This window comes from Lissotriton vulgaris, chromosome 8, assembly GCF_964263255.1.
Source record: "Lissotriton vulgaris chromosome 8, aLisVul1.2, whole genome shotgun sequence".
Classification (NCBI taxonomy): Eukaryota; Metazoa; Chordata; class Amphibia; order Caudata; family Salamandridae; genus Lissotriton; species Lissotriton vulgaris.
This window is the reverse complement of record NC_141696.1, coordinates 1,513,654,415-1,513,680,874: the sequence shown is the minus strand read 5'-3', so window position 1 is coordinate 1,513,680,874 and position 26,460 is coordinate 1,513,654,415. Positions and strand designations below refer to the sequence as shown.

Genomic DNA, 26,460 nt, shown 5'->3' with positions numbered 1-26,460 from the left:
GTATCCCTGCCCTGAGGCATCCCAGGGGTCCTGCGGAAGCATCACATCATCTCTTTCCATGGTGGCACGCCTTCCTTGGCTCCCTCAGTGCCCCTGCAGTGAGGCATCCCAAGGACTCTGTGTGAGTCTTCCATCTACCTTTTAGTAAGTTTTCTCTTTTTTTTACCTTCCTTGTGTCCTTTTCGCTTCACCTCTACCCTTGCAGCTGCGATTCCTGCTTCTTTCGATGATGGTGAGAGGGATTCTTCTGCTCTCTCTGCGAGGGGTGGTGGTTGTGCCTCTCCTGGGCCTATTGCCCATATTTATCCCCCCCTCACTCTACCTGGCTCGCCCCCAGATTGACGGTGCCCGAGCTGGCCCTGGGGTGACTAATCCTGGTCGCCCCCCCTTCTAGCGGGCATGTAAATGCGGTGAGGAGGCGCTTCCCACCTTCGGATGGCGTTTGTCCTGGGCTCCTGCTGGGTCCGGCTTCGCCTTCCCGGGTTAACTTACAACTGTCTTGCTGTAACTGTGAAACAGAATGTGAACCTCAATAACTTTTTTTATATAGTCCTTTATTGTTTATGTTGTGTGTGTCGTGAGTGCCTTCACTTTAAAAAGTTCAGCAGTCGTCGCTGCATTTGCAGTCATTTGAACGCCATGAAATTACCTGATTTCTGGGATAAGGACTCACAACTGAACTTGCTTATTTTGCTCTTGTGTCCCTGTAAAAAACTCTAAAGATAGAGAGAGTAAACTTGGGAGAGTGCGAGTGGGGTATTTTAATGGGGTTGTTTAGTTTACCACCTCCACCCTCACTGCCAATGCCCCTGTCACTGCTAGGGCCTCCCAAATTGCTGTTAACTCAAATGGTAACACACTTACCCACCCTACGGATTTAAGAGGCGGGCTACTGAAAACTAGGCCTTGGCGGTAAATTCCGTTCTGCTCGCAGAACCTGCAGAATTTGGGTAATTTCGCGTTCCTCGGAGAATGCGAAATTGCCCAAAAAGCTGTGTTCCGCGACTTTGCCAAATTTTTGCTTGTTCCCATTCTCAAATGCGTGTTCGCAAGATATTTCTTCCCGAGCACGCAAACAGCGATTGCGAACCGTAAAAAAGCATTGCCAACAAGCAGTTCTGCGTGTTTACGGAATTTCTGCGTGTTCGCAGAGATTTTTTACCATTTTGCAGAGATTTGCGTAACGCGATTACCCAAATTCGTCCCACCCCTACTGAAAACACACAGCCTGTGCATTTCACACCATCATCTGCTGCTGCTTTTGGGGAACCTGCAGATTGAACCTGTGGGGCCCCATTAGAAGACGAGATCTCCAACAAGTCTTTGGAAGTCACTTACTGCTCTGAAAAGTGATTTCCTGTGATGGCGTCTTCAGGCCAAAGGGTTATGATGTCATTCCTCATGGCAGCGGCGTAGGGTTGGGGAAAGGGTTTCTGGGACAAGTTGGCAGGTCAGTTGCCTCCTGTACCCGTCTGGTCCACAAGTCAACTTTAGATCTCTCCAATGTACAATGGCCGTCCATGAGCAGCCAATTCATACTCTCGCCTAGGCTTCTGGGATTTGTAGTCCTTATTTTATAATGGGATAAACAGGAATAGAAGTCCCAGAACGCAAAAAAGGAGCGTTTAAACTCCCCAAGCATGCAAGGCGCTGCTGTATTTTTGCTATTAATTAACACTTTGTATGGAACTCGATGGAAACAGGTGTTATGGGGTTATTTACGGCTTGCTGTGATTTCTCTCGTTTCTACAGAATAGGAGACACCTTTCAGGAAACAATACTGGTGGAATCTTAGCCGTAAATTTAGCAGTGCTCTATAAAGTGCATGAAACATTTCTATCAGTTTTCCTGCGCGTTTTTAATTTAAATTGCCCTCAATAGGCACCACTTGCAATCTCGTAGTTTAGGGTCATTTCCTTTTATCTTTCGGTCTCTATTGCCACCTGGCGTCAAGTGGCAGCTACTACAACTATCTGTAATTTCAAACTTTTGAAGGGACTGTAATTGTCATAGAAAGTGCATTTATATAGTGTTTACTATCCCTGACGAGGAGTCAAAGCAAGTAATTGTGGCGTGGCCTTAAAAGTGAGAGCCCTATGTGGCCTGTGTAACTAAGGGCGTGGCCTTATGTAATCGAATTCAATTCCTCTGCTTGATGAATTCATTCTTTCTTAGTCCTCACCTCAGCTGATTGCCCGCATCCTGCACAGAACTTTTCCCGGAGAGAACAGGTAAATGTCTCTCTGAATCTGTAAGGCAAACCCTTCATGTGCATCTCTGGAGCACAAGGTTTCACCCCCTCACTTTCCTCTGTATCACACAAACATGGACAAAAAAATAGGTCCGGGTACCAAAATAAAAGTGACCTCCGTTAGCGAAGTAATTAGGTAAAAAAGTGGTGATATCACTGAAATAAACAGTGAAAACCGCCCCACACACTGCTAAAAAACCGGCCCACACACTGATCTGTCAGACCGGCCTGCCTTTTGGTTAAAGTTGAGTAATGCGTCCAAAAAGGCAAATTATGCAGCATAAGGTGGCATATTTTGTAATGGTAAGACTTCATTATTTTGTCATTTCTAAACTTGGTAACACTGGGCGCGATTCACAGAATGAACTTAAGACTCAATCCTAAACTTACTACTATTTTGGTATTCACAGAATGCACTTACTACTTTTGGCATTCACAGAATGAACTTACTACTTTTGGTATTCACAGAAGTTAGGATTTTGTCTTAAGTCTGTCTTAAGTTTGTCTTAAGTTTGTCTTAAGACAAACATAAGACAAAATCCTAACTTCTGTGAATACCAAAAGTAGTGAGTGCATTCTGTGGATACCAAAATAGTAGTAAGTTTAGGATTGAGTCTTAATTTCATTCTGTGAATCGGGCCCGTAGTCTGTGCATTGGTTGCCCCTCATTAGTACCATTTTAATATCCAAATATAGCAGTAAGCAACTGAAAGGTGACCAGTCCAGCTTTGCAAATGGGCCTTTCAGTGCGCAGCACCATGTGTCGCTGCATTTTTTGTAGCTGTTGAACCATTTGAGCTAAACTCTGCAAATTATGCAGCAGATGATGGATTATGTGGCAAATGCGGCAAATCCATAATTATGCGAAAGTCTCCTCAGCCGCACAATCGCATAATTCCAGTGGCCCTCCTTTTAGGGCAGTCGCACCCTGTGTGGATTCTCAGGGCCCAACTTGTGATGAGTGACATTGTCCCTGCCTGAGCGATACCAGAGCTCCCAGAATCGATAGCTGCGCGGCTGAGGGGATGATTCTCACTCCAGTCTCTGAAGAAAGAGATAGGCAGCAGGGAGTGCTTGGACCTCTCTTCGATGCTTCTCAGATGCTCACCCGTGCATCCCTGTTAAGGCCTAGAGGCATTTGTGGCTGGGATATTTATACATTTGGAGTGTGAGGCCAAGGGTGTCCCTCACCTTTATTCTGACTAGCTACAGGTGTAAACCTAAAATTTGATTGAATGTTCTGTGCCTCTTCTTGAAATTCCTGTGGAGATTTCAGAAGTGTGTCTCAAAATTTCGAAATTTGTGCTGCAGAATTTGTATAAAAGCATACATTTTTCTAATGCATTCAAAGCTTCTAAAAATGTCAAATTGTAATAAGTGTAATTGAAAATTAGACAAAGATGGAAATGAAATAGTGAAAGTGAATCCCTGCTTATTTTGTCTTCTTTTCTCCCTTAAATCTCCCTCTCTACAGGTCTTGAAGCATCTCCGGCACCTGAACTTCACCAACAACATGGGGGAACGAGTGGACTTTGATGAGTTTGGAGACTTGATTGGAAACTACTCAATAATCAACTGGCACCAGTCCCCTGAAGATGGCTCCATTGTCTTTGAGGAAATTGGTCATTACAACGTTTACGCCAAGAAAGGAGAAAGGCTGTTTATCCGCGAGGACAAGATCCTCTGGAGCGGCTTCTCCACTGAGGTGGGTGGGTGCGCGACCCTTATTCAATCTGGTGGGCCAGACAACCGCTTTACGTATGGTCAGGCATGCCAAGTGGGCACCTTAGATGTAGCCTCACTTTTGCACATGACCATTCAAACCTCTAATGAGTTTATGCACAAATGCCAAGCCATACTGATCATCTTGTGTGCCGTCATGCGGCACGACTGTGGTGCCCACGACTGCCGCTTGGCAGATAGAATAAAACATTGAGACAGTGGAAATTGTTTTTATGTTGTAGGTTTATACTTTACCAGACTGGAGAGAGGTGCTGCCATTCATTAACAAACTTTAATTCTGCCACTATAACCCCTTGCAAGACTACACCACGTTCTGAAATATGCTATCGCGGATAAATGCACATCGCAATGTCAGTAGGACAATGGATCAATTGATCATGCAGCTACCCAGGCCCAAGGACCTCTTTTCGCTCCAATACCTCAGGTGTAGGTGCCTTTATTTACGTTGGAAATATCCCTCGGGGGAGATGTAATTTGCAACTAACTTATCCCCTTAATATAATTGACTAATTGTACAAGGCTGAACTCCATAGGCATACTTTCCTACCCAAGCACTTGTCTATTCTAACACACCATGCTTGTGGACGGCCTGGACCTGAGATCTTGGAAAGCCTCCTTTGGCCACCTTTCGCTGATCTTTTGACCCACAATTCCACATGTCATACCTGCACGCATCCTCACATAGTGCATTGTCTCACTGAGATCCTCCTTACTGTCTTCACGCGTGTCTCTCCCCTGGTCAAGGGTTCACTTTCTACCGCATAATTTTTGAGTGGTACTGTGGTCTGCACTGACCTCAGCACACCATATAAGGAGGAGGACAGTTTCTATCCGGCTGGGCTGACATCAAGAGTTCAGTGACGGGCACTTTCCTATAGAGTACCGGTGCAATGCCGGAGCGAGTTTGCAGCACTGAAAGAGAACCGCTGAAGGCCATGGAAGGCGGGGCCTACTGTGGCGCCGAGCACCATGGGCCTGCACCGATCATGGGAGGCGGTGTGCTGAGAGGTCAGGTGAAGGAAAGCCTGCTATTGCTGCAGCCGCGTCTGTGCTAGTGGGACCACATTGCCTGCTGTTGGGGATGTGGCCACTTCTATCCACCGCCCCATCTGCTGGCTGCAAAGGACAGAGGCGCCCGTGTCTCAGGAGGTCCAAGCCTCAGGCCCATGATGGCGGCCTGCCTGCGGCCTTGTGGAGAGCTACCCCGGGACCGGCTAAAACCAAACTGCCCTGTTGCCTTGCCACGCCTGATTGTGGAACACTGCTGCAGCCTGGAGATCACACCTGTGCGGCCGCTACCCCCTGTGATGCCCATGCAGGGTGGCTCATAGTGCTGACATGAAGTGACACTCCTCTGCTCCCTCTCCTGTGTGAAGATCACAGAGCTCACATCAGCCGGCTGTGTCTGTGCCACACCCGGGGTCCCGAGGACTAGACCGCGAGCCTGTGGATGTGTGGCACCTACCTTGCTGCTATCAAGAGGCAAGACTGGTCTTTCAACAACCCAGACACTGTCATATTAAACCACTGATGAAGAAACTCCACTGGCTTCTGGTAGCTCAACGAACCATCTTCAAAACAGGTTGCATTATTTTTATGTCACTTCACAATAAAAGGCCGAAATTTATATCCTCAATAATCCAGTGCTATACCCCAAAGAAGCAATCTCCGATCGGTCCAAATGAACCTCTTAATGGTACCAAGATTCAAGTAAAAGAGGCTGGGAGGGGCAAGAAATTAGATTAACAGCAAATTACATGACCTTCAGGAAGCTCTTGAAAACTTAGCTATTCAAACAAGCATATTTCTTAAATCCTGGTTAGATGTTGCCTTTCTTCACCCCTGCTCCAAGAAATCTTATTGGTGTACTTGGGCTATACAAATACAGTATAACATAACATAACATCCTCCTGGTACTATCCTCCCTGCACCAGCAGGTATCACTGGTGGTCCTGAGAACACCCTGACTATACCTGGCCTGTGACGGTTGAGCAGTAGTGCCGGCAACTACCAGAGAGATGTGTCAATCTGGATGACCCCCATATTGCCATCTGCACCTCGGCCTGTTTGTGTTCCCCTGGGGGACCGGGGAGAAGTGGGTCCTGAATTTGCTTGGTGGTGTTGCCCACTCTGTGAGAGTTGGGGGCAAGAGTTTTTAGGAGCTTGAAAACCTGCCCCCAAGTGGTGGCTCATTTGCAATGGGGAAGATGGACAGATAGCAAACCATATTGCTTAAATCCTGGTTAGATGTTGCCTTTCTTTACCCCTGCTCTAAGAAATCTTATTGGTTTACTTGGGACATACAAATACAGTATAACATAACATCTCAGATCGGTCCAAATATACCTCTTAATGGTACCGAGATTCAAGCAAAAGAGGCTGGGAGGGGCAAGAAATTAGATCAGCAGCAAATTACATGACCTTCAGGAAGCTCTTGAAAACTTGGCTATTCACACAAGCATATTGCTTAAATCATGGTTAGATGTTGCCTTTATTTACCCCTACTCCAAGAAATGGTATTGGTGTACTTGGGCTATACAAATACAGTATAACATAACATAACATCCTCCTGGTACTATCCTCCCTGCACCAACAGGTATCACTGGTGGTCCTGAGCACACCCTGACTATACGTGGCCTGTGACGGTTGAGCAGTAGTGCCGGCAACTACCAGAGAGATGTGTCAATCTGGATGACCCCCATATTGCCATCTGCACCTCGGCCTGTTTGTGTTCCCCTGGGGGACCGGGGAGAAGTGGGACCTGAATTTGCTTGGTGGTGTTGCCCGCTCTGTGAGAGTTGGAGCAAGAGTTTCTAGGAGCTTGAAAACCTGCCCCCAAGTGGTGGCTCACTTGCAATGGGGAAGATGGACAGACACCAAACTAAACTGGTATTTGACAAAAAAGGTTCCCTAAACAACCCTGTAGAAATGCTAATGACAAACATGTAGCTGCCGGAATTTGTGATGACTGTGATGAGGGCATGGCCATCAAAGACCTCATAACTGATGTCCACATCACTTTACAAATGATCGACTCCAAAATTGATACACTCACTAACAAATTGGATCGCATGGGCAGCTGACTTGATAAACATGATGACAGAGTGTCTCTACTAGAACAGTAGGTGTCCAACTTGAAAGATGAAGCTCTGGTGAATACCAAATGGCTCCTGCAGATTCAAAAAGTTCTTGCCCTTATAAAAGGCAAGAACACAGATCGAGAGGCGCGCTTGAGGAAAAACAATGTTAGAATTTTGGGTCTATCTGAATCCACCGCCATGTCCACTGTCAAGGACTATGGGGCATATTATCAAGGACAGGTGTTAAAATGATCGCCGTTTTATCGGCAGGAAACTGCCGATAAAACGCCGATAATGGGCTTGATAATATGCCCTTGTTAATTCCCATAGAAGCCCATGTTCTGATGTTAACATGGGCTTCTATGGGAATTAACAAGGGCGTATTATCAAGCCCATTATTGCCGTTTTATCAGCAGTTTCCTGCCGATAAAACTGCGATAATTTTAACACTGGTCCTTGATAATATCCCCCTATGTTGAGACCCTTCTTCGTTCCCTTTTCGGGGACTGATTAACCACCCTGTTCTCCATGGAGCAAGGGCGGCTCAGGGTGTCATGATGTCCATCAATTTCATTGTATCCGGGTCAGAGCTCTCCTCCATATGGAAATTCAAATCACCGGCGAGGACACAGTGTTCTGCTCTGAGAATCAGCGTCGAAATTATCGACTGGAGCTCCTCAAAGAAGGACCCTACAGGACCAGGAGGCCTGTAAACTAGGAGCCCTTTAAAAGATTGTTGAGGTGTCAGTGATATGGAAAGGCAAGGGATTCAGAGCCCGTGATGACATGGCAGACCCTGAAGCAGAGGTCAGACCCGGGACCAGGGTTCAATTCCCGACGCGGCAGGGTCTTGAGCTCAAATGTCCATGGACTCGATAATTCTCGCTTCGGTGCCTGACCTAATCATGGGTTCACACTCTGCAACTCTGGGCATTAAGCTTGCTTAATCTCCACAACGGCCCCCCTGCGGCGGGATGCCTGGCTTTCACCTTGGGGATGCCCTGTAGGGGCTATCTCACAGGGAAAAGCCAGGACGGGTTCCCAAGGCAAGCACGGAGATACCCCTTCGGGGGTCGAATCTGGCGCTATATAAGAATATAATAATAATAATAATAATAATAATCCATAGGAATGATGGAACATGCAAAGGATTCATTAACCACGAGTGCTACACCCCCACCCCTTCCTTTCAATCTATCTTGCCTAAAAATGTTATATCCTGGGGGTATTGCTGTAACAATATCGGGATTGGATAACTCGCCTAACCAGGTCTCTGTCAGCATCAGACATGCTGGTTTTTCAGTAACAAGGAGATCGAAGATATCCTGGGGGTGCCTACGAACAGATCTGGTATTTAGAAGCAGGCAGAGGTGTTTTTCTCCACCCAGCTCCCTAGTTGATATGGAGGGGGGGCACTGGCCAGAGACCAGCCGCAACCCGGACATTTCCGCTTGCCCTTATACCGCCCATGAAAGACCCTATGACAGGCACAGGAGGCTTTTTGAAATGAGCGGAGCTCCTGGGGCGAATAACAAATCATGGCAGCACCAGGAAGGAAGAACGCTAAACCAATGGTCGAGTCTCGCCTGCCACTCCAGGCGCCTCCGGGACGCTGATGAGCGCAGACGGGCAGGACTCTGGCACGACTCCGGCGCAGATCCGGTGCGTCCACTGTACGTGTCCGCTGCGCGGAGTCGTGGACGTTCTTTTTATAGCGCTGCTAGAGCGCGTGAATGGCGTGGCCCACACCCAATATGGGCGCCAAAGCCAGATCCCAGCCCTCGGCGTCGATGCTCGGCCGATGGCGGTCCGGGGGTAGGGGAGGGGGGAAGTAACAGCAAAGCGCTAAGGAGCGCTGTGGAAGTCTCGGGTCTCTAATCTCTAGCGCCTATAAATCAAGCGCAGAGGAACACAAACATTAAAATGTCTCTGGCGCTTCTCAATCAAGCGCAAGAGGCAGCAAGTTAAAAGTGTCAAACACAAATTATTAAATGAGGAAAGAAGAGAGAGAGACCTCCCGGCATCCGCCTCAGGAGGGAAAAGGTCACAAAAGATGTTAATCCCTAGGCGATGTCTCAACTACCTTCTTATAGCGCTGTTAGAGCGCGTGAACGGCGTGGTCCACACCCATTATGGCCGCCAAAGCCAGATCCCAGCCCTCGGCGTCGATGCTCGGGCGAGGGCGGTCCGGGGGTAGGGGAGGGGGGGAAGTAACAGCGAAGCGCTAAGGAGCGCTGTGGAAGTCTTGGGTCCCTAATCTCTAGCGCCTATAAATCAAGCGCAGAGGAACACAAACATTAAAATGTCTCTGGCGCTTCTCAATCAAGCGCAAGAGGCAGCAAGTTAAAAGTGTCAAACACAAATTATTAAATGAGGAAAGAAGAGAGCGAGACCTCCCGGCTTCCGCCTCAGGAGGGAAAAGGTCACAAAAGATGTTAATCCCTAGGCGATGTCTCAACTACCTTCTTATAGCGCTGCTAGAGCGCGTGAACGGCGTGGTCCACACCCATTATGGCCGCCAAAGCCAGATCACAGCCCTCGGCGTCGATGCTCGGCCGAGGGTGGTCCGGGGGTAGGGGAGGGGGGAAGTAACAGCGAAGCGCTGTGGAAGTCTCTGGTCCCTAATCTCTAGCGCCTATAAATCAAGCGCAGAGGAACACAAACATTAAAATGTCTCTGGCGCTTCTCAATCAAGCGCAAGAGGCAGCAAGTTAAAAGTGTCAAACACAAATTATTAAATGAGGAAAGAAGAGAGCGAGACCTCCCGGCATCCGCCTCAGGAGGGAAAAGGTCACAAAAGATGTTAATGACATGACATGAACAGTTGCCTCCACAACAATGACTGATGCTCATGCTCTACTGTCCTACGACATTGTTATGTCTGGCCACCTACCCACTCAGAGGATAGGGAGAATGCCCACCTTACCATGATACCCCAGATTCTGTTTTGCTCTTGTGCACTGTGAGTCGGATACACTGTTCAACTGTTTGGGGTAGTTGAAGTGGGAGGGAAAGTAAGAGGACGTTGGGTTATCTTATATTGTTTGCCTGGTCCCACATACTGTTATTAACTGCGCAATTTAGTGATTACTCTGGTGTGCTCAACTAGACTTCTCATGACACACCCACAGGGTGGAGAGTCTGGTGAGATCTGACATTCAGGGCATGCCACAAAGATGTCCGCCGTGAGAGCTATCGCTCTCATATCCTGGAATGTATGTGGCCTGAATGACTCCTGTAAAGTTCAGCAAATGGCTGCATGCCTCCACTGACAGGCTGTGGAAGTTGTGATGCTGCAGGAACTCCATCTCAGGACGCATACCCAGCCCTGCCTGTAAGTGGGCTAGCGGATATGGGAGACCTATGTGTCTACCTACTCGCCTATGCGTGGGGAACAACAGTTCTTATACGACAGGGAGTCCAGTGGTGGATGCTGAAAGTACTTTAGACACTGACGGGCATTATGTCCTTGCCTATAGCCTTCTATTGGGCATGAATCTCACCCTTGTATGTGCTTATGGCTCCAGTGTGAAGTCCCCTGAGTTCTTATTTATTTGTGGGATCAGATTGTGGCCTTGGGCCATGCTACAGTGATTTGGGGGTGGCTTTAATGTGGTACTGGACCCTCATCTAGACAAATCCCCATCCAATGTCTGACCACATGCCTGAGCTACAGCCTATCGGCAGTCCCTCCTCACTGGCCATGCTCTGGTTGATTTCTGATGGGCCCACACTCACTTGCAATTGATGATACCTTGACTACTGGCTGGTTACTAGAGACATCCAGGATAAACCAAGAGTGCTGAACACTTATCACGCACATTTTCTGAATACGAGCCGGTGGCCCTTTCCCTTTTCTCATTTGGCTTGACTAGATGCGCCTTCACTTGGAGACTATATAAACACGCACTGCAAGGCCCTCCATTTAGGACTGAGGTACATGGTACTAATAGTTAAATTCTTCACACACAATATCCGAACTGTAAATTCCCCTGCCCTCCTTTGGGATGCATTTAAAGCTGATATGTGGGGCATTTGTGTATAAAAACACTCAGGCATGCTCTGCGATCTGCACAGGTGGCTACAGATGCTGGAATGTAAGATTTGCAATCTGGAGCTTCGCTATTTGGAGGCGTCAGATGTGCACTATCCTGAGGCGTCAGATGTGCACCCTTGCAACATAGTGCAAGGGTGCCTGTGTTGTGAGGAATGCTTGTTTGTGTGCAGGAAGGTGTCCCTTTCTGCACATAAACAATCTTTAATGGATATTTGTAACTTCTATGTGTGCTGCTTTGTGCATCAGCAAAACACACAAGGTGAGGGACGGAATGTTGCACAATGGCAAAACAATCACCCCCAGTCACAGATCTGGGTTTAATCCATTGTTATTTTTCTCACCAAGCCACCCCAGTTCAGACATGGCCATATGCAAATCAGTCTTGACCCTGTGCCTCATGGGAACAGTCCAGCCCGAACTGCCAAGCCATGTCTTCCCTGGACCGGAATTAAGCATCCTAGGACCTGTTTCTGGCTATCAGCCGTCTTCAGCCCGGACAGCTTGACTCCAGTGGCTTAGTGAGCACGGACCCACGTCTGGGCATACCCTTCCCACATAGGGTGAACAGCAAAACACACAAGATGATGGATGGAATGTTGCACAATGGCAAAACATTCACCCCCAGTCACAGATCTGGGTTTAATCCATCGTTATTTTGCTCACCAAGCCACCCCAGTTCAGACATGGTCATATGCAAATCAGTCTTGACCCTGTGCCTCATAGGAACAGTCCAGCCCAAACTGCCAAGCCATGTCTTCCCTGGACCGGAATCAAGCATCCTAGGACCGGTTTCTGGCTATCAGCCGTCTTCAGCCAGGATAGCTTGACTCCAGTGGCTTAGTGAGCACGGTACCCATGTCTGGGCATACCCTTCCCACATAGGGTGAACAGCAAAACACACAAGATGATGGACGGTATGTTGTACAATGGCAAAACATTCACCCTCAGTCACGGATCTGGGTTTAATCCATCGTTATTTTGCTCACCAAGCCACCCCAGTTCAGACATGGCCGTATGCAAATCAGTCTTGACCCTATGCCTCATGGGAACAGTACAGCCCGAACTGCCAAGCCATGTTTTCCCTAGACCGGAATCAAGCTTCCTAGGACCGGTTTCTGGCTATCAGATTCTTCAGCTAGGATAGCTTCCACGTCTGGACATACCCTTCCCACATAGGGTGAACAGCAAAACACACAAGATGATGGACGGAATGTTGCACAATGGCAAAACATTCACCCCCAGTCACAGATCTGGGTTTAATCCATCGTTATTTTGCTCACCAAAAAACCTCAGTTCAGACATGGCCATATGCAAATCAGTCTTGACCCTGTGCCTCATGTGAACAGTCCAGCCCGAACTGCCAAGCCATGTCTTCCCTGGACCGGAATTAAGCATCCTAGGACCGGTTTCTGGCTATCAGCCGTCTTCAGCCATGCTAGCTTGACTCCAGTGGCTTAGTGAGCACGGTACCCACGTCTGGGCATACCCTTCCCACATAGGGTGAACAGCAAAACACACAAGATGATGGACGGAATGTTGCACAATGGCAAAACATTCACCCCCAGTCACAGATCTGGGTTTAATCCATCTTTATTTTGCTCACCAAGCCACCCCAGTTCAGATATGGCCATATGCAAATCAGTCTTGACCCTGTGCCTCATGAGAACAGTCCAGCCCGAACTTCCAAGCCATGTCTTCCCTGGACCGGAAACAAGCTTCCTAGGACCGGTTTCTGGCTATCAGTCGTCTTCAGCTAGGATAGCTTCCACGTCTGGGCATACCCTTCCCACAGAGGGTGACAAGCAAAACACACAAGATGATGGACGGAATGTTGCACAATGGCAAAACATTCACCCCCAGCCACAGATCTGGGTTTAATCCATCGTTATTTTGCTCACCAAGCCACCCCTGTTCAGACATGGCCATATGCAAATCAGTCTTGACTCTGTGCCTCATGAGAATAGTCCAGCCTGAACTGCCAAGCCATGTCTTCCCTGGACCGGAATCAAGCATCCTAGGACCGGTTTCTGGCTATCAGATACCTACAGCCAGGATAGCTTGACTCCAGTGGCTTAGTGAGCACGGGACCCACGTCTGGGCATACCCTTCCCACATAGGGTGAATAGCAAAACACACAAGATGATGGACGGAATGTTGCACAATGGCAAAACATTCACCCCAGTCACAGATCTGGGTTTAATCCATCGTTATTGTGCTCACCAAGCCACCCCAGTTCAGACATGGCCATATGCAAATCAGTCTTGACCCTGTGCCTCATGGGAACAGTCCAGCCCGAACTGCCAAGCCTTGCCTTCCCTGGACCGGAATTAAGCATCCTAGGACCGGTTTCTGGCTATCAGCCAGGATAGCTTTACTCCAGTGGCTTAGTGAGCACGGGACCCACGTCTGGGCATACCTTCCCACTTAGGGTGAACAGCAAAACACACAAGATGATGGACGGAATGTTGCACAATGCCAAAACATTCACCCCCAGTCACAGATCTGGGTTTAATCCATCGTTATTTTGCTCACCAAGCCACCCCAGTTCAGACATGGCCATATGCAAATCAGTCTTGACCCTGTGCCTCATGGGAAAAGTCCAGCCCGAACTGCCAAGCCATGTCTTCCCTGGACCGGAATCAAGCATCCTAGGACCGGTTTCTGGCTATCAGCCGTCTTCAGCCAGGATAGCTTGACCTCAGTGGCTTAGGGCAAGATGTAGGTCGCCCAATACCGGTCGGTAACGGCCGAAATTACCGAATTTCGGCCGTTACCGACCGGTATTGGGCTTTTTAGATATAGGTGGCATTTTTTTAGGATTCAGTATTTTACCGAATCGGTAATTTAAGGATTCAGTAAAATACTGAATACTTAACATACCGATTTGGTAAATTACCGAATCCAGGATATAGGGAGCATTCAAGTTGGTGCATTCCTCAGTTAAGGATTTGTTATTTACCACCAACTACAAGTTGGTGGTAAATAATGAAAACCTTTGAAAAAGCATTTGTTTTGCTTTTCCAACAGTGCGATGTGGCAGACATACATGCCCTTAGGGCATGTATGTGTGCCACATGTGCACCCATACACAATTGAGGGGGGTGCAACAGAGTGTCAAAGTGACACCCTGCCACCCTTCAATGTTTCCCCCTCTTACCGAATCGGTATTTAGCGATTCGGTAATTACCGAAACTTACTGATTCAGTCATTTTTAACGAAAAATTACCTAAATACCATTTACCTATTCTTAAATACCGAATCGGTATGATTCGGTATTTAAGAACAGGTAAATTGAGATTACCTACATCTGGCCCTTAGTGAGCACGGGACCCACGTCTAGGCATACCCTTCCCACATAGGGTGAACAGTAAAACACACAAGATGGTGGACGGAATGTTGCACAATGGCAAAACATTCACCCCCCAGTCACAGATCTGGGTTTATTCCATCGTTATTTTGCTCACCAAGCCACCCCAGTTCAGACATGGCCATATGCAAATCAGTCTTGACCCTGTGCCTCATGGGAACAGTCCAGCCCGAACTGCCAAGCCATGTCTTCCCTGGACCGGAATCAAGCATCCTAGGACCAGTTTCTGGCTATCAACCGTCTTAAGCCAGGATAGCTTGACTCCAGTGGCTTAGTGAGCACGCTTTGTTAGGCATAAGTTGGCAGGGTATGCTCAGACGCAAGTCCCTTGCTCACTTTGCCACTGGATTCAAGCAAGCCTGGCTGAAGACAGCTGAAATGCCAGAAACCGGTCCTAGGAAGCTTGTTTCCGGTCCAGGGAAGGCATGGCTTGGCAGTTCGGGCTGGACTGTTCCCATGAGGCACAGGGTCAGACTGATTTGCATATGGCAATGTCTGAACTGGGGTGGCAGAGTGGACTAAAGAACGGTGATGGATTAAACCCAGATCTGTTGACTGGGTGTGAGTGTTTGATTGGTTCAGATGCTCCGTCTATCACCACCCCCTTTTGTACCGCTTTGTTCGCCATAAGTTGGCAGGGTATCCTCAGACGTGAGTCCCTTGCTCACTTTGCCACTGCATTCAAGCAAGCCGGGCTGAAGACAGCTGAAATGCCAGAAACCAGTTCTAGGAAGCTTGTTTCCAGTCCAGGGAAGGCATGTCTTGGCAGTTCGGGCTGGACTGTTCCGATGAGGCACAGGGTCAGACTGATTTGCATATGGCCATGTCTGAACTGGGGTGGCAGAGTGGGCTAAAGAACAGTGATGGATTTAACCCAGATCTGTTGGCTGGGTGTGAGTGGTTGATTGGTTCAGATGCTCCGTCTATCACCACCCCCTTTTGTACCACTTTGTGCATCAACCTAGTAAACCTTGCAACCTGTGTGATTCTTATTGCGCCCTTTCTATCTATCTATACTACTATTATAAAGAGAGAGCGGAAAACTTTGAGGCAGGTAAGCTCAAGAAGTACAGCACCAATCACAACACCCAATACAGCATTGTAAAGGGGAGTTGCAGTAGATGGACATAGGCTATACAGCAGCCCAACATATACTTTGTAAGGGGAAAAAACATTGTGGGGCAAAGTAGTCCGTAGGAGTGGCACCAGCTCAGAGGTGGGCGTGTGAAAATACATTATACGGCGTGCGAATAGCGTTTTGCGTGTCTCGTTTAGCGTTGTGGGTGTGTGCGGTCTGATACTCACGCCTGCAGCATCGGCGTCAGGATATCGTTCTATCACGTCGCGAATAGCGTTTTGAGCGTGTCGTTTAGCGTTGTGGGCTTGTGCGGTCTGATACTCACACCTGCAGCATCGGCGTCAGGATAGCGGTCTACCATGTCGCGGAGTTGGCGGGAACGGACACTGACGCGGTGTGTGGCGTGTAAGTGCCCGGACAGCGTCGGGACGGGCGGGAGCGAACACTGACGGGCTCTGTGGCATGTAAGTTCCCGGACAACGTCGGGATGGGCTGCTAGTGTTTAATATAGATAATAAAATCCTGGCGCACATATTTGTGACAAGATTACTGCTGCTGCCCCCTACCATAGCCAGCCCTGACCAGTCGTGCTACGCCCAGGGCGTTCCCCCTCCTACAACCATTGCACCCTTTTCTCTTTGCTGCATGCCCTTGATCCACAGCTACAAGGGGTGACGTTTTTTTAAAGACGTCACAAGGGCCTTCGTCTCATTGAAATGGGCATTCGTGTTTGCGCTACTACAGCACCGTGGTTCAAGCTCAACCTTCCTCAAGTGGATCGCACTCTCCACGGCTTGGCTGCTTGTCAGTGGTAAAGTATTGGACCTCACAGTGATCATCAGGGGTACGAGACAGGGGTGCCCACTCTTCACCGTCCTAGATTCTATTGCTATGGAACCTCTGGCTGCGCGCTTAAACAACATCATTCTGATCGTGGCCTCAGTTACTTAACCCAAAGACTGGTGGTATCTATGTATGCTGACAATGTTATCATCTATATCGGAGACCTGGCTCAAAACCTAGCTCCATACTACGTGACTTCATACACTTTGGTGCACTGACCGGGATCTCAGTTCGACAAAATCAGTAATCTTTCCCTGGTCGATGCAGTGAAGAGATTCCCAATGGAATTCATCTTAGTACGGGGGGGGGGGGGGGGGGGGGGGGGGGTGAGACCGTTCGATATCTGGGGATTCAGCTCAGCAGGGATCTGACACTTCTGTGGCGGGAGAACTATGTGAGGACTTTAAAGTGGCTGAAAGAGCAAAAATCTGCATGGACTTGCCTGCCTCTGTCCCTTGCTGGAATACTGGCAACTGCCAAAATGGTGGTCCTGCCCAAATCTGTTTGTGTTTTTGCTAATATCGCTATGCCCTTCACTGGAGCCTTCTTTAACCGTCCATGCTTCCTTATGATCCATTTGAAGTGTGTCGCCGACAGCCAAGACTCTCGAAGGGAGACCCTCACGCCCCCCCTGAGCAAGATGGACTAAGTATTCCTGACATGCACTGTTGTTTCGCTCAGGCTGAATGCTCCCATCACACATTGCATCCCACCCAATATCTGCCATATACTGAGGTGGAGGGTGACAACGCCCGCTATGTTTCTCTTCCACAGATCATGGAGTGCCTGTGGGGCTGCACACCCAAGATTCTCTTGAAAATCTGAGGCCCTTCATGTCTTGGACAGTGACCTCCATATCCCCTTTCGTTGGAAACTGATCACCTGGTGTATGTGACTATGCAAGAAAAGGTCTCAGTGGTCAGGCCCCAAGCATTTGAGAGATGGCATGGGACATTGGAATTGACCTCACAGGGGAAAAATTGAAAGATTTTTGCCATGGAATGAGCATGCTCTACCCTAACTACCACCTCCGCCTTTTGCATGTAAAATACCTCCATCGTAGCAACCATACTCCTGTTACGATGTCTTGAATGGGTCTCCTGCCGGACGCAAGGTTCTCGCGTTGTGGCTGTGGGGATGATGTCTTCCATCACTTGGCTTGGAATTGCCCAGGGATGGTAGGCTTTTGGTCTACTGCATCCTTCACGCACTAGAATAGCTGATGGTCTTCATGATCAGACATGGTCTCCTTCCCAGGACCATGCTCTACCTGCCCAGGCTGGGTATTCGTCAGGCACTAGAAGAGGTGATGGTCTTCATGATCTACACAGAGCAGCAAGAGGCACTGATTAAAGTGGCATCCGGCCCCTAATGAAAGTGTTACTACTGAGGGATGCTCCCGCTTGCGCTCCATTGCGAACAACTACACAGATGAAACTTGTAACACACACAAGTGTCTACACAGAAAATGGCAAGCCATATCATTATTTGTTATTTCACTTATCACATCAAACCACACACATTCCTTGAAGATTTGGTAATTAAACGGGAAAGGGAGTGTCACATGCCAGGGTTTGCTAGTCCTGAGGAAGGCCGGATCGACTACGACCAAGACGGTCGAAACATGTCGACATAGAGGCAATACAGGAGAAGAAGGGGATCCTAATTTCTCCTAGACATTCTTCGCCTCTTTACATTTTCACCATAACCAGGGAACCTAGAAATAAAATTTGATATAAGATATCTCTGAGTTCGTTTTTAGACTTGGCACTCCACTGTCTCTTGTTTACTGCACTGTTCCCAACACATTTATGTTTGTTTTGCCTTCCCCTCCCTTTGCTCCATCCCAGTCATTGGTGAGTGCAAGGATTTTGTAGCAGCCCTATCATGAAGCAGGTCACTACTTAGTGGGTGAAGGCAGTTTTGTTTAAAAGCCTTACGTTTTCCAACAAATGTTGTGAAGAGACAGGTCTTCGGCCACCTGTCTCTCCCTCCTTTCCTCGTTTTGTGGTTATAGTTTTATATTTACATGGAGGATGGAAAAGGAGTAGTACCTCTCTCCCCTTCTTTTTTTGTGTGTAAAGGTCTTCATGATCAGATAAGGTCTCCTTCCCTGGCCCGTGCTCTACCTGCCCAGGCTGGGTATCCTTCAGGCACTAGAATAGCTGATGATCTTTATGGTCAGACAAGGTTTCTTTCCCACCCTCACGCTCTACGTGCCCCAGCTGGGTAGTCCTCAGGCACAAGAATAACTGATGGTCTTTAGTAAAGAAATGCCTCCTGCCCAATTGCACCCTTTACCTGTTCAGGAGGTTGTACTTCCAGCACTTTAATAAACTGTTAAGCTGTATCCTCTGATGCTAAAGTGACTTCTCTCTTTTCAGGTACCTTTCTCAAACTGCAGCGAAGACTGTCAGGAGGGCACGCGCAAAGGCATCATTGAAGGGGAACCCACCTGCTGCTTTGAGTGCGTTGCCTGCCCAGATGGCGAGTACAGCGATGAAACAGGTAATATACAAAGTGGGTAGATAGACACAATCCATGTGCATCACTGGAGAAGTGTGGCTCACTGGATAGAGGAGGCATAACCTGAAGCAGAGGTCAGACCCGGGACCAGGGTTCGATTCCCGACGCGGCAGGGTCTTGAGCCCAATTGTCCACGGACTCGATAATTCTCGCTTCGGTGCCCACTCTAAGCACGAGTTCACACTATGCAGCTCTGGGCAATAAGCTTGCTTAATCTCCACAACGGCCCCCCCTGTGGCGGGATGCCTGGCTTTCACCTTGGGGATGCCCAGTATGGGTTATCTCACAGGGAAAAGCCAGGACGGGTTCCCAATGCAAGTGCCGAGATGCCCTAGGGTAAGTCGAGCGCTATATAAGAACATACATACATACATACACTTACATTCAGGGTAGCATGTGCATTCATTCATATGACTTCTACCAACAATTGTATTCTTTGTACCTTACATAATGTGTTGTGTACCATACGGCTGGTCAATATAGTGACAACACAACTTATTGATCTGCATTAAGTAACGCATTAAACTAAAGTGTCTGTATACTGTATACACAAGTACGCTAGGTAACCTTCCCTTAACAAACACAATGGAGCAATTCAAAAAGACATTTGTGGCCCTAAAGGAAGTTTAAAGCTGAACATACATCATTTTGCGCTTGCCAGGAATTTACAAATGGTTCCTGGCAGATGTAAAAATATTTACTATGTTGATTTCTTCACCACATGTCCAGAGAAAACCACAGTAATAAATCCCACTTGAGTGGCGGGGGGGACGTCCCACAGCATGGTTTGCCTTGAAAGTTTGAGAATGACCACAAACATGTACATTTCAATCTCTCTCTGTCCCCTTTCCACCAAGGGAATGCTCACATACAAAAAGATAGTAAATGCCTAATCATGGCTAAGATGTAGATCTCTGCCCGCCCTTTCACTTTCTTCTGGCCTAATGCTGCTTGTGCAACAGGTCAGATCTAAAACACATTTAAAGGACTGGAGGAACAGGGGACAGTGTTTACCAGTTCTTTTACACTGCTCCATTTAGGGCAGGGCCAAGACTGATTGCCATTTGGTCAGCCTCCTTCTATAATGGCATTCACAAGCTAGAAATGATGGAATGGGATGCTCAGAGGAGTTCAACCTCCTTTGACATTTTCAATCCAATGGATTAACTAAAAAAACTGTAGCACTTATATCATTTCTGAAATGCAGATCACTAATAAGACATACTACTAGCAAACTCAGGGCAATGTGGGAAACAGACCTGGGGCTGGTCTAAGACTCTGAATGGGAAGAAGCATTGAGGTGTCCCAGACAGCCAGAAGTTGGGATGAGGTTCATATTAGGATACCTGTTTGACCTGGCCCTTTCTGCAGGTTCCTCCACAAACTTTTAGACTTTTCCCTCCACTACCACTATTTTGCTGAATTAGTTCTTGCCAGCCACAGGACTCTGCACACCTTACCACTGCTAGCCAGTGCTAAAGTTCTTGCTCTCTCTTCTTAAAACATGGTAGCATTGGCTTACACCCAACTGGCATATTTGATGTATTTGTACGTCCCCAGTAAAGTGGCACTACATGTGCCCAGTGCATGTAAATTAAATGCTACTAGTGGGCTTGCAGCACTGGTTGTGCCACCCACTTAAGTAGCCCTTTAAACATGTCTCAGGCCTGCCACTGCAGAGCCGGTATTAGCAGTTTAAACTGTCACTTTGGCCTGGCAAAATAAACTTTTTGCCAGGTCCAAGCCTTCCTTTTTAATGCATATAAATCATCCCTAGGGTCGGCCCTGAACAACCCAGAGGGCAGAGTGCAATGTATTTAAAAAGTAGGGCATGTACTTTAAGATTTACATGTCCTGGTAGAGAAAAACTCCTATATTCGTTTTTCATTAGTGCAAGGGCTATATCTCCTATAGGATAACATTGGAGTTGCCTTATTACATTTTATAAGCATAATTTCCAATAATTCCTCAACTTTGGTGTGCACCTTCTGAGGTGGTTCCACCCAACAACCTGTTCAACAGTGAAAAAGAAAACTAGGACAAACAGTCTTAGACAGAACGTGCACTACCTTACGCACTCATCTGAGTGTCAAACCAATTTACAACAAAAAATTATTATAACAGTTCACATATTTATGCACAGAACGTGATCATTTCAAATTGTATCGAACAAATTAGCATGACAATGTCACATAAGTTCTTCTTATTCCTTCTTTATTCAAGGAGATGATTTTAGCGAAAATTCATGAATATCCAAAACTAAAAATATACAATTCAGGCGTGGATAACATCACTCCCAATGCAGTTTGGGTGTAAAACTTCACCCTTCGTCGGGGGAAATCTATAAATAATTCATACATGTAATGAATGTCTATATACACAAATATATAACATTGCATAGTTGACAGGCCTTGAAAATTCAGTGAGGTCTTGTGACAACATGAAGGACGTGCAGAACTACCTGCATTCATTGGTGGGAATCAGAATGTATGTTTTTTTCTTTGACCCAAGGCAAGAGAGAGAAAAAAACAAATAGGGAATAGGCAGAGGAGGACAAAGATAATAAAAACGAAAGGTGTGATGAAAAATAACCTGCAAGAGATAAAGAGGCAGAGATTGTCTGGTGGGGGCAGAAAGAAGCATCAGGTGTAATCAAGTCAGCCCAACCTTGGTGTTCCCATCCAGACATTCAGTAGCATAGGACGCAAACACCCGCACTTACGCTGTTACAAATTAAGAACAGATTAAACCCAGCTCCATCTCTTACCATTTAGAAAGGCTGGCGATGAGCTCTGTGTATAGGATTGTGAAAAGGTGGGTGCTTTCAAACATACCATCTGGGAATGTCCCAGACTGGCCACATTCTGGACAGGAGTCAGAACGCACCAGAAGCGGGGGCCATGACGCCAATGAGCAGAGGATCAAAACTATCAATAATGGGTTATTGAATGAAGATGTTTCATCCACATATATAAAAAAGTGTGTGTTATGGGTCTTGTAATTGCTCGTAAGATATTGCCAGACTTTGAAGTAGCCAGGAGCACCCAACTATGATAGAATAGCAGGCTAGTAAGAACTGGTGATTGTTCCAGAAAATCCGGAAGGTGCACTTATTGTGAAGTCAAGAATCAAAGTCTGTACCGAAATTACGTCTTTTTATTTGAATTCATCTTTAAAACTGGCACACAGCCAACGTGTTTCGTTCCAGATTTTTGCTAGAGGGAACTTCGTCAGGGCTGTAATTTCATGGACAAGACATAACTTTAGAACTACATTAACCAACATATAACAAACATTTAAAAACATTTAAAAAGACATTTAAAGAAACATCTCAAGATTAGTAATGACAAACGGCCCACTGGTTCATACTTTACAGCAACTCATATATGCAAAATACAACAGAAATAGACAATCAAACCCCAGTTGAATATAAATTGACCCCAAGTTTAAAGTGCATATGTCTAATACATAAATCTATTTACAGCTCACACAAAAAGACAGTGTAAATATCCTAAACTATCATGAAAAGTGCATATGTCTAATACATAGATCTATATACAGCTTTACAGAGAAAGACGGTTTAAATATCCTAAACTGTCAATACTGTGGAATAGCACCCTATTCTAGCAGATGTGAAAATGGACAACTCTATGCGATAAAATTCAATTTCCATTGCATAAAATCTAGATCACCCTATATGTGGTCATGTAAATAACCCCCTCTCTTTAAGGCCATTGCCTAGTTATAAACCAAGGAGTAGGTAGGATCCTAGAAAAAATTATACAAACTAAAATGGTAAACGATTTGTCAACTAGAGCAAGGGACTCCAGGTGAGTAAAAAACTAAAGGGAAGGACAACAAATGAGTAGAAAACATCCAAATTGAAGAACTACGAGGGAATGAACAGGTCTCACCTCTTTTGTTTAAGGCTGAACGGGGGCAATAACAGGTACTTTTACGAAGGTAGTACGTTGCGTTCACTAAAAACCAGCATCGAAGGGCGATAATCAATAAGGACAGTCGTTACCCCCTAAGTGATCACTATAGGGAGGTACATCCCAATAACAATACTTTCTGGTTCCATGGAATTGACCACATACCAGTGGGAAACAGAGGTGGGAATCGAGAACTGAGGCAAAATGGATTTGTCGACACCAAGTCACATTAAAGGGACACAACACTGATAGGGAGCTTCATTATTTCCTGTGTTAACACATGATCATGTAACCGGATTATTAGTTCCCCGCATGTGACTGTATGTTACATCTATATCTCACTTGTTGAGGGCGGCCCTTTAGTTATATCAAAAGGAATAATCACAGACAACTATATACATTTTGGAAATATACTTCTTGAGGCACTCTTTGTATATTTGCCATTTATTAGATGGCCTAGGAGTGTTACCCTCCACTTCCTATTTTCTGCCACTATAAAGATGGCTTTATCTAATCTGTAGTTTTTTGGCTTCACTCTGTGACCGTTAATTGTTTAACCTGACCATTTTCTTCTCTGGCTTTAAATGATGTTGACTGTCAGCACGGGCAAGTTTCTTTTTGCCGACTGAGTTGGTCAAGTAATTAATCATAGCACTTAGACTTTCCCATTTTTTCGCAATACACAGTCAATAAATCAATCAATCAGTCATTTGTTAAGCGCACTACATACCTGCGAGGGTCTCAAGGCGCTTCGGGGAAAGTTGGGGGCCGCTACTGATTGATAGAATTCTTGTCATTACAAGATGGCGACCTTTTGACCTCCAATTTATCGGTGGACCATGATGCTTTTCGGTCAGTCCGTTTTGCCACTATAAGATGGCCGCAGCCGGGTTCTGATTACATTTCAGATTTTTAGTTTTAGTCCGGCGGTGTTATCCTCTGGCTTTTGTTATGCTGACTGCCAGCTGGTGACAGTTCTTGCCTGTCGCCTGAGTTCTTGACCTATACCCATGGCATACATGCTTTTTCTCTTTCACAACTATTAAAAGACTGTTTCCAATAGAAGTTCTTGCCATTATAAGATGGCCGCTAGACCCTCACTCCAACTGGGCTTTTCTTCACACCGTCATCATCTTTCTACTTTTACGGTGTTATCCTCCTTCTTTAAATATGTCGACTGCCAGTAGGCGTAAGTTCTTGTCTGTCGTCTAAGTCTGTTAGCTACACTTACGGCATATATGCTTTTTTTCTTTTACAACTACTTAACATCGTTTTTAATAGGAATTTTTGCCATTCTAAGATGGCCGCTCCTAAACGCACACTCCATCAGGGTCTTTCTTTACAGATCACGTGACTGCCATCTGTCATGTTACACAGCGGGGTCTTTAAAAATGGTGCCAGCCAGCCTGGGGTATCCCTGCCGGTTATCAAGCCATCAAAGGATGAGACACTTTCTTACTAGGTGAGAGGAGAGGCCCCTATTTTTAGTATTTAGCAACCCCGGACTTTTCTTCCCTGTTGTGGGTATGTGTCATGGTCCCCTATTTGAGACAGCCCCTGGGGATCGGTATTTGATTATTAATGCAGTATGGGCCTGGTTGCGGGCATACATCATAGTCTCGTATCCGAGACAGCCCCTGGGGATCGGGATGCTCTTTTAACACAGTAGGAGTTTGGCCAATCTGTCTTCCCCTTACTATGTTTATGCCTGTTTTCTTCCCATTTCTCTGCTCAGTTACTATAAGAATAGCGGACTCTCTCGTCTTGCAGGTCCGGGTGTGTTATGAGAATTTCTTTTTCCCACCTTATCTTACACATTAAATTTAATGTGCATTCCCAGGTTTCCCCATTTGGAAAGGTTGCTAGATGGGACTAGGCCATTTTCTTGCTTTTGATAGATACTGGCATGAGGCTTGTCATTTTGAGATGCATATTTGCATTTGGGCTTGGGGTAATACTCGTCCTTTCTCGTTTAACAGTATATGCAGCATCTCGTTACTTGAAAATAGTCGCTTTACCGAACCGCGCCTATTGGATTTTCTTCTTCCTTTGACCCTTTAAGTACTAGGTGAGTCTTCTTCTGTTCTGATGTGGGTTTATATATAACACCTATTTAGTTTATTTTGTGCCTCTTTCCCCTATTAGTGGTTAAATACACAGCATTTCATTGGTGCCATGGGCACACATTCCATTGCACTTTGAGAGTTGGATATTATTACCGGCCTACCTGTGTTAAAATCGCCTTTATTCTTCTCTCTTTCACCATAGACTTCCCAACACATATTGTTACGGATGTGATTTCTTTCATTTGAGGTTCAACTAGATTCTAATTACCTGTTATTGCCCCCGTTCAGCCTTGTTCAAAAGAGGTGAGACCTGTCCATTCTCTTGTAGTTCTTCAATTTGGCTGTTTTCTACTCATTTGTAGTGCTTCCCTTTAGTTTTTTACTCACCTGGAGTCCCTTGCTCTAGTTGACAAATCGATTACCATTTTAGTTCGATAATTCTTTTATAGGTTCCTGCCTACTCCTTGGTTTATAACTAGGCTATGACCTTAAAGAGAGGGGGTTTTACATGACCACATATAGGGTGAACTAGATTTTATGCAATGGATATTGCATTTTATCGCATAGAGTTGTCCGTTTTCACATCTGCAAGAATAGGGTGCTGTTCCACAGTATTGATAGTTTAGGATATTTAAACCGTCTTTTTCTGTGAAGCTGTATATAGATTTATGTGTTAGACATATGCACTTTTCATGATAGTTTAGGTTATTTACATGGTCTTTTTTTGTGAGCTGTAAATAGATTTATGTATTAGATATATGCACTTTACATGTGGGGTCCCTTTATATTCAACTGGGGTTTGATTGTCTATTTCTGTTGTATTTTGCATATGTGAGTTGCTTTCAATGTATGAACCGGTGGGCTGTTTGTCATTACTAATCTTGAGATGTTTCTTTAAATGTCTTTTTAAATGTCTTTTTAAATGTTTGTTATATGTTGGTTAATGTAGTTCTAAAGTCATGTCTTTTGGGGAGTGGCTAAGATGGCGGCGAGGTAGGGAGCAACTTGCCGAGCTCCCGCCCGTCGTCCACCACATACAGCACTGTAACGACCGGATTCTCGAACTAGATGGGATCAGCTCCTGAGAGCCCCTCCAACCCAGTCGGAACGTAATCACCTCCCTCCTTAGAACGTATTTACAATGGGTATATGTATATGTATGTACATCTCGTACCTAAGGATGGGGAAAATAGCAATACACATGCATAGGTTTTCTACAATATTCCATTCATACCAGCTAGTCTCACGGCCACTTAGGCCCAGACTAATCTACCCTGGGGCAGTTCTGATTATGTACCATTACACACTGATCACCCTCAGTGCTCACTCGACACGCAATCCGGCGTGCCATACACACTGAGCTGCAGCCCCAGTGCTCTCTTTTTATCCGGTCCACAATCCGGCGGACCTAGACACTGGTTTCCCTCCCAGTGCTAGCTTACTTACCACCCGATCCGCAATCCGGCGGATTTACGCACCAGTCTCCCACCTGGTGTTCTCATTAACGCAGCTTA

The 26,460-nt window shown here is 46.4% G+C and overlaps 1 protein-coding gene across 1 annotated transcript in view; it reads left to right on the top strand.

The window, feature by feature from the left end:
- The window catches only part of CASR (calcium sensing receptor), a 287,645-nt gene that overhangs the window by 208,266 nt on the left and 52,919 nt on the right, over positions 1–26,460 (top strand). The window contains exons 5-6 of the mRNA XM_086935635.1: positions 3,726–3,956; positions 18,804–18,927. Coding sequence (XP_086791761.1) covers positions 3,726–3,956; positions 18,804–18,927 — 355 coding nt within the window. The remainder of the gene's footprint in view (positions 1–3,725; positions 3,957–18,803; positions 18,928–26,460) is intronic.